We start from the raw sequence: 14,656 nt of genomic DNA, 5'->3' as shown, positions 1-14,656 counted from the left end.
ACTGTGTTGATCCGCCTGCTTCCAGCAGCTCCTCCATCATCCCGACATATTTTTATGAATTTGAGTCTGAAAAAGTGCGAGCCTCAGGGCCCACGCCACTGATTGTAACCAAGGTGATAAGTTAACACATTCCAGGGGTCCTGATTTACACTCAGGTGCTCGCTATGTGCTCTTTTCCCTACATTTGATCACCTTTTGTCCATCAGTGATTCAGAACTCTAACACACATTAATTCCATGGCTGTGACAGTGTGCTATCCCATTTATTGCGGCGAGGAGGAGCCCATATCTCTGCTGTAAGCTAACACTTGCACTTGCTCGTAGTGACGACTCTGTAATTCAAGCCTGTGGCACCAAGTTTTATTTTACCCCCCCCAAAAGTCCAGGCAATGATTTAAAAGTGGAGGGAAAGGTGATATTTCTTCTCCCTAACCTCAGTGCACTCCTACGTCTACTCAGAATTACGAGTGGAGTTCTGTGACTGAGGGCGGAGGAAAAGTGCCAACTGTGTGCCGAAAAGCTTTGGAAATATTTCCTCCAATCATTTTTTCAAGTAATCCCCATGTAAATAGCATGCTTTGGTAGAAAATATAGATTGAGACGACCCCTCCCGGCCCGGTGCTTCATAATCCTCGCACTCATTGTCTTCAGCTTACTGTCGATTTCATGTCTGGATGTGGCATTAACTGTATTGCTCAGAATATTTATTTGTCTTTCATTTCTTCTTGTAGACGTTTTAGCTTTACAGTGAGAAACAGCATTCTAGTAGCTCTGCGAACAAGCACAATAATTACCTTTTTTTCCATTATCTCATCACTTCTGCTTAAATTGAAAGTGTGACATGAAGTATGATTTAGTAGTTTAATAGTTTTTTTGGAAAAAGCATTACGTTAGAGATTTGCAGAAAAGAAAAGTGTAAAACACCAGTAAGACAATAATAAAAGGGAAGGTAGTTAAAAATCATTAATTTTCTTCCCATTCTAAAAATACACATACACACATATATATATACAATATATATTAATTTTTCAATTATCCATGATAAATTACAACTCATTTATGATTACTGTGACCAGCCTTTTTTCCAATTATAATTACAATTATTATGATAGTTTTATCTCAGAAAAAAAAAAATCTAAAATGTTTCTATTTTATGCCTTACCTCCAAAACTTCTGTGTTTTTCAATTTATTTATTTATTTTTTTTTCCCATGCCTTACTGTATTTCCATCCCAAGTTTTGGGGTCTTATGATAGCCCAATCTCAGACAAAAAAACAAAAACAATTATTAATTATTTATTTATTTATTTATTTTTCTTTTCATTTTTATGCCTTATGATTATCCCAGGGGGAAAAAAACTACCAAATGTTTCCATTTTTTTGCCCTACTCTAGCTTTACCTCTGAAATATGGGTGTTTTTCACATTTTGGTTGTTTTTTAATAGATTTTAACCTCAGTTTAAGTGTGCTCATTCTATTGGAACTAGTTTTTGGGTCTAATGATATCCTTATCTCAGAAAAAAAAATCAAAAATGTTTCCATTTTTATGCCTTATGATAATAGCCTTATTTTTATGCCTTATAATAACATTATTTCCGAAAAAAAAAATTCACCTATAGCTTTACCTCTGAAATGTGGCTGTTTTTTATTTATTTATTAATTAATTTTAAAATCACATTTTTCATGTTTTACTGAAATAGTATCCCAGTTTAAGTGTGCTCATCATATTTGAACTAGTTGTAGAAAAAACTGACCAATTTTATAGAATTTACAGTATATGACAATAACAATTACAAAACCAATTACCTGCACCCAATTGCAACTCAATTATGATTAGAAAAGCAACTGATTTTTTTCAAATACAATTACGTCATGATTTAAAATTAAATGTATTATCAATTACGCAATTGTAATTAATACCAACCCCTCATGTGACAAACTATAGTTTAGGTTATGTATTTAAAAGTAGACGATAAACACTATAAAGCAGAATCTTTAGTCAACAAACACAAACACAACACTGTAGTGCACAAGGTAAAATCATCCCCCCCTCAATCCCCCCCATCCCATTTTTAGCTCAACAGACCCCTCGCCCCATCACGTGTACCCAACATGAATCTCCCACTGGGTTTTCAGATGCTGTTTTCCTCCAGACGGTGTGGGACGATACGCATGAATTATATGAATCATTTTAGGGGGTTTGGGCAGGTGCTGTGAATTTGTTTTGAGGGGTGATTGCTGGCCTTGTAAGATGTGGCTGCATCTCAAAAGATGAATAGAGACACAGGGAAGAAAGAGTGAGCCTTTACTGCAGCTCTTAAGTAGTCTTCTTCTTTGAGCAAGTGGATAAACGATGGGAGACGCTTAGAACAGGAGGAAAGTAAGAGCGAGTCGGTTGATCATATGTGTTTTGACCAGAAGATAAAGTATAACCAAATGACCTGATGGTGATAAATCCACTGGGAAGGCTGTTAAAATTCTGCTCTGTGGCTGTGGATGAAAAATATCATTTTCTCCAGGGGAGATTCGAGGTTTCTGAAATATCCAGGTCTTAGCCCAGAGGAAAATGGCAAATGCGCGCGGCTGATTTCATTCTATTTGTTATTTTGCACACAAAATGTTTCATAATGCTTTATCTAAATAACCAAAATATGAAGTTTAGTATAGCTTTAAATAACTACCTGACTGCTTCACTGCTTATCCACAGACATCTAAAGTTCAAGTCAACTTATTTCAGAGTATAGTGAGACTATATGTGTTTTTCATCGTTCATTTATCTTGTAGAGCAGTGTTTCTCAAATGGGGGTACGCAATGGTACTACAGGGGGAGAGAGAGAGGAAAATTAACAAAAAGTGTCAACGTTTTAAATAAAGAAACAAATCTATTCAGGAGCCACTAAATCAACCTTTTTGTTCCTTTTTTCAACCTTGGGGTCAGGACCCCATGTGGGGTCGCCTGGAGTATAAATGGGGTCACCTGAAATTTCAGAAAAATTAATTATTTTTTTCTTCTTTTTTTTTAAGTTAAAACAACAAAGAATCTATACTTTCACTTTGTGAAATATGAATCTAGTTCAACTAAAATACAGTTAAAAAAAATGATGTTTTATAGTTGTTTTTAAATAGTTTTCTAAGCAAAATGCTGTAGTCGGACAAAAGGGGGTACTTGGAATCAGAAACAAGAGAAGGGGGTACATCGTTCAGGGTGACCATATGTTGATTTCCAAAATAGAGGACACTTGGGCCGACCTTGGCATACTCAAAAAGTACTCGACATTTTCTTGAATTTACCTTGTAACGCCAAAAAATAAAATGTAGTAGATAAATAAGTTGTTATTGTCCTTAAAAATGACATGATACTGGCTGTAAAGAGCAACTCCTTAGCTTTTTAGAAACTGGTGGAATTTCTCAAAGAAAGACACAAAAAATGTCGCAAAAAATCACAAAATGACAAGAAAAACTCATCAAATGAGAGGAAAATATGCTAAATGACTTCCAAAACTCACATACTGTAAAACCACAGCAAAAACACACAAGACAACCACAGAGGGCGCATAATGAGAAATAAAATTACACAAAACTACTACAAAAAATTAAACAAAACAATAACAAATTACATCAAAAATGCATGAAATGACCACACAAACGTATTATTCTTCACTGTATTAATGCTCAGATTGGTTATTATTCTAAATCCTAACATAAATTTTGATAATGTGGTCCTCGGATCAGAAAATCCCATTTTTGTCGCCCTGCTGTGATTAAAGTCTGATCTAATGGATGAATTGTTTCAACCTCACACTTTACACGAGACAAAAAAAGCAGCTACTGTACATCAGACCAGATCTACGTGAAGACCCTGGAGTTATGTTAAATAATAGCAGAGGAGAATATACTAGGTTTTAATCACTCATGAACCCTCCGTGTCTGTGATTTGAAAAAGCAGAATTGGTGAAGAAAAGTAAGGTTTGTAGGTGGAAGCACAAGCGGGAGAAGCGTGAATGTGCAGAGACAGTGGAGGCAAATCTATTTACCAGCAGGAAGAGTGAATGAGAAATGTTCTCTAGTGCTACGCTAACTAGCACAGAGCTGCTGCCCTGAAGTCAACCATTTAACCCCCACTTTTCCCCTTATCTGCTCCAGTAGCATTACTGTTTAGCCAGCAGTGGGAGGCAGGTTATATAAGGCAAGCAGCAGAAAAAAACAGGATCAGCACTCAAAAAAGTCTTTGCATTTTTATGTTTAGTCTGCAGACATCGAAAAAAACCTGCACATTTTTCCCTTTCCCTCGCCAAGTGTGTGTTTCATTTGCATTTTCTGTGTTCGGTTCCACCTTTTGAGCCTGCTGTGGCGATCTGCTCTTAGGGTGAAGCAAAGAGGGGTTTCGTTTTATTTATTTTTTATTTTTTTTTATTTCGTTCGGTGACAGTTTGCCTCCAGCGTTGTATTTTGTTTTTCCCTATAAGGCGCCTCTCGACACGTCAGCCACCCAAACTTCTCACATCAAGAGGATATATCTGTGGGAGTGGAGTAGCTTGTTCCGACACAACGCTCTGTGATATATTATCCTTCATCACCAGCACTACCACGGGCATTCATCATCTGAGCGAGCTCAACTCTTGAGTGTGACACCGACAAAAGGCTCATTTTCTGAAAGCAACTGTCCTGCCAGAATATCATTCTGTGATCAGACCCACTTCACACTGAAACGTAGAGAAATTCCCATTTCACAAAAGGTCACACTGATAACAACATAAAGGTTTTCCCCCTCGTGAATCGCATTTAAATGTGAGGCGTTTCATTTCATCTATTTAAAATATTGACTTAATATTCCATTCTTAGCTCGCTGGTTTGGTTTCATGCACAGTTTTCTGTCAGTGCCACATATCAGAGTTGCCCTGGGAGCCAGACACAGTATTACTGTTTTTCTTATTTATATGTAACTTGGAAAGAAGTGCTTTTAACTTGCAGAACTTATGATTGAGGGAAAACAAACACATTCTTCTGTCTTCATGGAATATAAATGCTGCAATACATGTGCAACAAGCTGCAAAATCCTTTACAGTGGTAAACTATCGGTCTTAAAAGCAGTGAATGGAGACATTGGCCCTCATTTATCAAACTTGCGTGAAAACGGCTGCAAATTTGACTTCACATTTGGTCGTACGACAGGACCAACGTGTGATTTATGTAACATGCGTATATGACCAATGCCAGCGTACAAATGATCGGATGGTGACAAAAGCGGCGCCTGAATTCGATCGTCATTAACATGTCACGCCCTCCTGTTTTGGAGGCGCCGCCCACTGAGGTCAAACAAGACAATTTTTCCAAGATGAAAATCAGCATCCTCACATCTGCGGTGGAACAAAACAGAGATGTGCTTTTTGAACGTGTGAAAACTGGAATTAAAGAAGCTTATAAAAATGGATCAGCAACTGAGCAGGTGACGTCTGCCCCCCTGTGTGCGCCGCTAACAACTTCACAACTGAGATCCTGGAAACACACATGGAAATATGATGTTTATATTGACCTCAGTCCACACGCTTTAGGCAATAAATAACACATTAAAAGAAATGTTAAAAAAGCCTTACAAATGACTAACTGTGGTCCCTTGTCTGTGTTTTAATTTCACCTGTAATTCATCACATTACCAATTACTGCAGTGCATTTGTGAAAGAATACGGAACTTTTTACATTTAAAAGCATGAATGAGGTCCTACTTGGAGAATTAAGTCCTACTTATTCCATATAGCACATCTCTGAGGGCTGTACGGAAGAAATAAGACTTAATTCTCTAAGCATAGCAGTGCGTCCCGAGGGTGTGCACTGGGTGAACATAGGCGCTCCTGCTCGGTCACAGAGTTTATTAGCGGGTTTATATGATATTCTGTGAAAGGAAAACCAAAAAAGGGGTATTAGTAATAACATGTTTTTTATATTTGTATTTGTATTATATTTTGTTGAATTTGGTTAATAATTTGTTTTGATCTATTCTGAATGTGTGTTTGCTTATGCTTAAATGACATCTGAGGCTTGTTTAATATTTTTTTAATTTTCATTCTCGGTCAGATTTGGCCATTATGAACCGCAAATCCACACACTCAGATTTGCGTACACGAGGTCAGACCTGATGTGAGATCTGATCGTAGCGTACGCACACGTCACAATTGATAAATAAATACAGAAGCTTGAGTGAATTTGGTAGAACGCTCGAATCTGAACATACGAACGGTTGATAAATGAGGGCCGATGTGTGGACGTACACTGCTATTTTCATGGATTACAAACCCAGACGTGTGTTCCTAAAGGTCATAAAACGGAATGATCAACTGTTACTGTTTGATGATGATATTTGGCATTGTTTGTTTCCTCAGTTGTTGTTTTTTGTGTGTGTATGTGTGTTTCGCCTCCCACACACAGCCTGGCATCCGTCATCCGAGGTCAGGTCCTGACGGCAGACGGGACACCACTGATTGGAGTCAACGTGTCATTCCTGCACTACCCAGAGTACGGCCACACCATCACCAGACAAGATGGCATGTAAGTGTTTATTAGCACTGGTGGAAACAGCCAAATAACCACATGCACTCTCTGACTGGCAGCTCAGCGCCTTTGCAACCAAGTATTAGTTGGGCTCGCACTCCATGTCCTGATTCCAGTGTGGAGAAATGCACAGAAAAGCTGTCCAACTGTGGGCAAATTGTGCCGGCTGTTCTCCAAAATGTGGTCCAAACAAATCGAAACAGCAGCACAATTTGCCCTAGAACAATTCCTCATGCAAATGTCACAGTGGTGGAGGCCATTTTCAAGCCTGGCTGTTTAAAATGCATTGAATCAGCAAGGGAAGAATCAATCTGCCTGCGGTGTAGTAAAACATGGGATTACTGTCTGACCTTCTCTCGCTATTACCACAGACGGCTCCTTAATAATGGGACTACAAACACATGCAAGACAAACGTATGTCACATTCTTTATTGGACGTGCTCAACTTGGGTTTTTTGTGGGTTTTGTAAACCATCGGATGTCTCCGACAAAGAAGAACCGCCACCTCATTTAGATTCAATAGACAAGGGAGATGTTTATGTGTTAGCGGACTCACAAAGGCTTGTACAGCTGGCGTCATAAATCACAACCCATAGCTCCTCGGATAGCTGAGGATTAGCTGATTTCGTCTGATATTCCGCCTTGTAACCCTTTTGACAAGGGCCGTAGTAAATGGTGGGGGATAATCACACTTGGGTAGCCAACAGATCCGCTCTGTATGCTAAAAAAAAAAAGGGGGGGGTGGGGATTCATCAAAGACTGGCCTCTTGCAGCTGTGAGCTCCCCACAGCCCCGAGTGAAGAGAACTCGAGTAGGAAGCTGTTTTAGGTCAGATGCACAGCTTGCCTGTTGACGTATATGTGTGTGCGCGCTTGTGTCATTCTGCCTGTGGGTCTGTGCACAAGAAAAGTGTGTGTGTGTGTGTGTGTGTTTCTTTGTGCATGCAGTGTCACCACACAGATGCTTTACCCGCTGGGTAGTCGCGCTCGCCAAATATATAGAGCAGCACTTCAAAGACTCGCCCTTCATTTCCAAACCAGTAACTTTTCCCTGAGTAATGTCGTGCTAATTAAAACCAGTTCACCAGCGAAAAACTCCAGAGACTTAACACTCAAGACCAAAATCCACCATAAAGTGTCTCCTGACATTATGCCTGGTTAAACAGAAGTCATAAATTAGAGTCAGTCAGTAATAATAATGCATTGAAGCCGAGAAAAAGGAACATGCTTAATAGGAAAAAAGCCTTTTTTAACTCAGCGAAAAGGAATAATCAGGCTAGTCCTAAAATAAATGTTTGCCGAGCTACTTTTTGCATTTGAAGAAAAACTCCCGAAATGATCACAGTCTAAGTTTTGCTAAGTTTTACTTTTAAGTATAAAACCCAGCATGGTGGAGATAATAATAAGACGTGTAAAAGTGGTAACGATGCTAATTAGAAATCCATGGCGGGTCACGTCCTGCCCGTGGCCTGGTTTGATCTGATCAGTGCCCAAATATCTTGTAATTGGCTCACAAACACAAATAAGCAGAGGTGGCAAAACCACTATCCTTCAGTACTCAAGTACAAGTATAGATACATGAATAAAAATGACTCTGGTAAAAGTATTGAAGTTGCTCCCTTACTTGAGTAAAAGTAAAAAAGTACATGCTACTAAATGTACTAAAGAATAAATGTAAAAAAAAACAAAAACAAATGTCCTTTCAATAATAAGACAGGGTTTTATTATTCAAGAAAATTCAATATATTTTCTTTTTTAAGAACTTGTAGAATACTGGTACATGGAAACACGTTTAAATCTGCAACCTTTGAACACCTGGAGAATTTAGTACTCGTGATAAAAAAATTAAATAAATAAAAAAATAAAAATATAATAAATAATAATAACTAATAAAATTTGTCAAGGAAAAAAAAAACCCAGAGCAGCTATGAGTTTGACATTTTTAAAAACTTGTAGAAAACTGGTACATGGAAATACATTAAATCTATTACCCTTTATGCACACCTGGAGAATGTATTACTCATTATTGATAACATTTGTAAATAAAAAATAAATGCAAATGCTGAATTAAACCCAGAGCGTCTTTGAGTTTAACATTTTTAAATACTTGAAAATGTTAACCATAAAACAACAGGACCTGCCTAACAGAAAAAAAAAGCTCAAACGACCAAAATTTTGCATCTTTTTACGTTGTGACGTCATCTTTGAAGGTCTTAAAAGTAACGAGCTCATTTTTATAAATGTAAGTGGTAGAAAGCACATATAGTACGTAAAAGTAAAAAGTCAGCAAAAAAAAAAAAAGGCAAGTAAATTTGAAATACCAGAACAAACGACTTAAGTACAGTAACGAAGTATTTACTTGTCACCTCTGAAAATAAGTAAATTGAATCTGGTGTTGTTCATATTGGTGGTTTTTGTTTTTGTTTTGTTTTGTTTTTCTTAAGGTTTGACCTTCTGGCAAACGGCGGTGCGTCTTTGACCTTGAGCTATGAACGCACCCCCTTTCCGACATTGCACCGCACCGTGTGGCTGCCCTGGAACGTCTACCATGTGATGGACACGGTGGTGATGAAACGTGAAGAAAACGACATTCCGAGCTGTTACTTAACGGGTCTCATCAGGCCCAACCCCTTTATCCTGGCCACGCCCCTTTCCACTTTGTACAAGACCTCCTCAGAGGACAGTCCCATCATCCCAGAGACTCAGGTGAGATGTCAGGATGTTGTTAAAAAAAAATCATTTAATTGTTTGGTTATAAACTAATGTATGAGTTTTTTTTTTTTTTTTTACAAGATAAAACATCAGGTTTTAAAGCTGCTGGAGCAATAATTTTACAAACATTTTTTATCAGTAATACACATAGTGTAATCCTCATAGACCAGCAAATGAAAGATCATTTACTCGAAAAACAGATGTTAAAAGGTTGAAATTGCCATTCGGAATTTTAACACTCTGTTTGACATTGTCGGAAATGCTTTGTGCATTGCATTGTGGGATGTGGAGTCACGTAGACGGATGCATAGTTGTGATTTCTTGTGTTTGCCCCTAAACATTTCTGCCAAAGTGACTTCCCAACACATTTCTGTTTTTTTTCACAGACTGAAAGTTGTGGCAAAACAATTGTAAATGTTTATTATAGGGTTTACAACGAAAATACCGAATCTGGCTGTAATTGAATGTCTGGCAGAGTGAGGTGATATCACAGGAAATACCGTGAATAAACTAAAACAAAAGAGGTGTCAAGCCTTGTCTGGTGAAGAAACACGAGAAATCACTTTAAGAATGAAGTCAAAACACTTCTATGTATCCATCTATGGGACTTCACTTCCCACAATGCAATGTGAAAAACTTGTATTTGATTATGAGACACAAAAGCCTGTCATTAAATGGACATACAATATATTAATTTATTTGATTATGAGACAAAAAGGCCTGCTACAATGGTGTCATGTAAAGGATTTTCAATATCGACGAGTGGTGAAATAGTTGGGTCCAAAATAAAATTAAGACGTCACATAAAATAAATAGTTTTATATCCCAAGAAAGAATAACCTTTATTCTATAAATTAAAACAGATCAGATTTTTTTTCTTACATTGGGCCAATGAAACTGTTACAAAAGTATTTTTTTCAGATTTCAAAAGACTCTCACCCAAGAACCAATGCATACATGTGACTAATCATTAGTGATGTAAACAGTCGATGTACATAGCTCAAAGCTGATGAAATAAGTCATATGCTAAGTTGTTTACTGAAGACCCAAACATGTTCGAGTCTGAAACCCAGACAAACTTTTTTCCATTTTTAAGGGGCTGGCATGTCCACCAGATAGGATGTAATGCAGATATGTTTGTATATTCTCAGAGAGTAGGTGGAGCTGTATTGCAAAACTAAATTTCAGTTTCCTATGTAGTGTAGTTCCTCAGATATTAGAAGCTGAAAATGGTAGAAAAATAAGGATGCTGGGAAATCAACATACTGTACCCCTTTACTAAATTGTCCAATCTCAAAAAGAATAAATCTGAATTTTTTGAGACCGAAGTGCATGGGTCATTTGATGAAATGACATGGGATGACCCCTATGTCTTTATCTGAATAAATAAAGTATCTCCAGCAGCTTTAAACTGTTAAACAGCAGCCATGTTTAATTCTGATAGCATGCTACAAGATTTGATTTGTGTTTTTCCCCAAATCCAAAGTGTGACGCCTCAAATAAAGGAAACATCTGGATTTTATCCAAGAGAAGTAATCCAAATTACATGCTACAGCATTAATTATCAATACTCTCAGAAGTGTGACCTGGTCCAGAGCTGAGTTTCACTTAAATAGAGAATAAAATGTGTTAATTATTAACATGGTTGTGTGCCAGTAATATCCCATTATCACCTCCAATAATGAAGATTTAATTCCCTTCCTGTAGAGTTTCCAATAATCCTGCTTTGCTTCCACATTTACTTCCACGTCAGGCAGTAAAGTGTCTTTTTACAGACAATGAGATTTATTCTGACCTGTACGGCTGTAAAAATGTTACATTAGCTTTGAGTAGCTTCATTTTTTCCTCCATTAAATCAACCCACCTGTGGCTCCCATCAATGTGTTAGTTGATTTTTAAAGTTCACGCTGGGATTCTGGCACCCGCACTGACTGCTAATTAAAATCCCAGGTTCTCCACGAGCAAGTGGCCATACCTGGCAGCGACCTGAACCTGGTCTACCTGAGCTCCAGGGCGGCTGGCTACAAGCCCATCCTAAAGGTGTTCCTGACCCAAGACCGCCTGCCCTTCGGCCTAATGAAGGTCCACCTCATGGTGGCCGTCATGGGCCGTCAGTTCCAGAAGTCTTTCCCTGCCTTCCCCGACCTCTCCTACACCTTCATCTGGGATAAAACAGACGCCTACAACCAGAAGGTCTTTGGCCTGGCGGAGGCTGTGGGTGAGTTCCTGCTGTGAGGTTGTTGTGTAAGCATCGGTTCACCGTCAGATGCTGGGGCTCCCTGCAGGCACTGAACCCTGGATGAACCTCTAAAGATTGATTTTACTTATTTTGACTTGAATTTTATTCTTTTGTTATTTTCACCCATTATGGATTTTACCAGGTGGTGTGAAATCCTGAAATCCCCTTGGTGCTGCACTTTTGAAGGCCATTGCCGTTTTTTTGCTGACTTCTTTGTTCTGCTTGTATGATATTTCAGCAGCTTCGCATGTGCGGACTAAAATAATGCTGAGTTGGCACTGTTGTGGACAAAAAATCTGAAAAAGCAAACAAGGACAACTGACAGACAAGAATATTTAAAGCTGCTAGAGATTAGATTTCTTTGATCAGATAAAGACAATATATAGGCCTCTCCACCAAAAAAATTCTGTTATTCTTATTGTTGAAAAACTTCCATGAATTGCATTGTGGGATGTGGAGTAGGGCTGGGCGATATGGACCCAGACTCATATCTCAATATTTTTTCTCAAAATGGTGATATATGATATAAATCTCAATAATTTTAATTCAAATAAAGTCTGAAATTCTGGGTTAGCAGCTCATAAGGGACAGCACGTATGAGTGAGTTCTAGTGTGTAGTGTGTCTTGTTTAGGTAAAGGTCTGGGTTAGAACACACTCAGCTATCCATCTAATCGTGCTTTTCGTGCTCTTCTGAGAAGTAGTGAAAGTAGAAACACCTAAAACAAGTATTTTGATACAAATATGTATATCGATATAGGCGATATTGTCATTTTCTATATCGCCAAAATATAAAACTCGATATATCTTGAATATTGATATATATTGCCAGTGCTAATGTGGAGTGTGAAGTGTTTTTACTTCATTCTTAGGGTGCATTCACACCCAACGCGACTTCAGCGACTAGTTGCTTAAATCTCGCGTGATGAGTCGCGCCTTTTGCATCGCTTCATCGTCCAGTGACGCAGATCACGTGATTGAGTCACTGGAATCACGTGAGTTACGTCATTTACATTGATTTTCAATGTAATCTTGTCACCAGAGTCATTGAAGTCGCGTTCGGTGCGATGGCACCTTTACAGGGAATTCTCGTGTTTCTTCACCAGACAGGGAGGATAGTGATTCACTTGACATCATTTCTGTTCTAGTTTGTTCATCGTATTACCCGTGATATAATTGATATTCCACGAGAAAACGAGTAATTTCAACATTATTGTGCCCAAGTTTGCACTTCTGAGTATACATAAAATACAAAATATGTAAGAAACCAACAATATCCAAGCAAAGAGTGACAGATATCAGTCCCAAAAGGGTCTTCCCTTTAAATGTCCTAGATTTTGTGACCGAATTTCTATTTAATGCAAGTAATAATGTCAAAATTTGATGAAAATTTAAGGATTTTGTAAGAATTTTGAGTTATAACTGTTTAACATGAAAAATTACTGCAATCATGCATTATAAGCACCAGGAAAACTGTGAACTTTGAAAATGTTGAGTTTTATTTACACAATGATTCTTGTTTTCTCTGTAATTTTTTACTTTCTCCTGCGGGCCGAAATGGATGCTCCAAGGGGCCCGAATTGGCCCTTGGACCATGAGTTTGACACGTGGTCTACAGGATGCATAGAAACGTTAATATAATTTTTTTTGTCATTTTTACTTTTTCACATGGGACAAAATCCATACAGAATTCAAGTGATCACGTGGTCTTATACGTATTGATCGTATCTAATCTGTCTGTGTATTTACAAACATTAGTATCATCCCATATCAGGTTGATCAGTGGTGTACGAATCTGCAAAAAAAAAAAAAACAGAAATATCTTAAATTTATGTTGTATATTTTATTCGACTATATCTGCAACAGATTTAATCAACGAAAATAACATTTAGTTGAATAAAACTGTCAAAAGACAAACTAAATTATTCAATTATCATCACTCAACCTCCCACAATGCAATGCGCAAAACTTTTCCACCAATGTCAATAAAGTGAGTGTTTTCAACTTTTACATTATTTTGAGTAAATGATCTTTGATCTATGAGGCCTACACTGCGTCTTTATCTGATCAGTTTTAATGAGAAGAAATAAAACCCATTAAAAATTTTACTGAATATGATTTAAAACCACATTTTTAGCATCGTAGTTTATTTAAAGCAACATTTGTGTGGATGGAGATGATAAAAATCTGCCCTAGTGTGCTGAATATTACAGTCACTCCAGTTGTTTGGGACATAAGCTCAACTGGAATCTTTATCGACTCAATGGTATCACAACATTTATTAAATTTACTATAATGTGCTCCATCTAAACATTTTATATTGTTCATTCAAACACAGTTTATTGTTGCAGTTTATTTGAATTTACACGAGATGAAAACCAATGAAAGCGGAGCACATAAAAAAGGTGAGACACGGAACCCCAGGTGTCCTCTAAAATCATCCCAGCTTGAGAAAATTACACAGTTAAAGAGACGAGGAAAGAAAGCAGCAAAAAAAAAAAAACAGTGCCAACGTGTGCTGAATGTCATAACGCTGGAGCCTCATTGATGCTATCATCGTTGAGTACGGAGGTCGTAACCTTGCTCACCGTGGGTTCCTGATGTCATTACTTTCAGTGTCAGTGGGATATGAGTACGAGTCCTGCCTTGATGTGGTGCTCTGGGAGAAGAGGACCGCCGTGTTGCAAGGCTATGAACTGGATGCCTCCAACATGGGAGGATGGATGTTAGACAAACATCACATATTGGACATTCAGAACGGTAAGAAAACGCTCATAAATGTGTGGCTGCGGGGCAGAGATAGGTAGGTGGTCTCGTTGGGTTATGGGCAGGTGGTCTTTAGCGAAACCACCGGCAATACATACTTGAATCAAAAAGAAATATGGTTCGTCATCCTATCTGCAGATAATAGAGTGTGAAGGGCCGATCATTCACGGTAATGACTGAATAAATCAGAGAGTAAGTCAAAGTAGGTAAGCAAGTAAAAATGACATCAAAGGACAACAAAAATACTCAAAAGTAACTAAAAAAAATGCAAAAAACACTTAAAAACACAAAATGAAAGAAAAATACACAGACAATAAAAACACAACTGCAGTTTTATGGTAATTCCCTTGAATACAGTGATGAGAAACTGACGGCCTGAGGGCTACATGTCGCCTTCA

The 14,656-nt window shown here is 37.9% G+C and overlaps 1 protein-coding gene across 7 annotated transcripts in view; it reads left to right on the top strand.

Moving 5' to 3' along the window:
* The window catches only part of LOC114470578 (teneurin-3), a 293,284-nt gene that overhangs the window by 234,836 nt on the left and 43,792 nt on the right, over window positions 1-14,656 (top strand). For all 7 annotated transcript variants that reach the window (XM_028458826.1, XM_028458831.1, XM_028458830.1 and 4 more), the window contains 4 exons: window positions 6,422-6,541; window positions 8,988-9,249; window positions 11,206-11,473; window positions 14,109-14,252. In XM_028458826.1, the coding sequence (XP_028314627.1) occupies window positions 6,422-6,541; window positions 8,988-9,249; window positions 11,206-11,473; window positions 14,109-14,252 (794 nt within the window). The remainder of the gene's footprint in view (window positions 1-6,421; window positions 6,542-8,987; window positions 9,250-11,205; window positions 11,474-14,108; window positions 14,253-14,656) is intronic.

This window comes from Gouania willdenowi, chromosome 10 (genome assembly GCF_900634775.1).
Source record: "Gouania willdenowi chromosome 10, fGouWil2.1, whole genome shotgun sequence".
Classification (NCBI taxonomy): domain Eukaryota; kingdom Metazoa; phylum Chordata; class Actinopteri; order Blenniiformes; family Gobiesocidae; genus Gouania; species Gouania willdenowi.
Note: the sequence above shows the minus strand (reverse complement) of the source record. Positions and strands in the feature narration are given on the sequence as shown.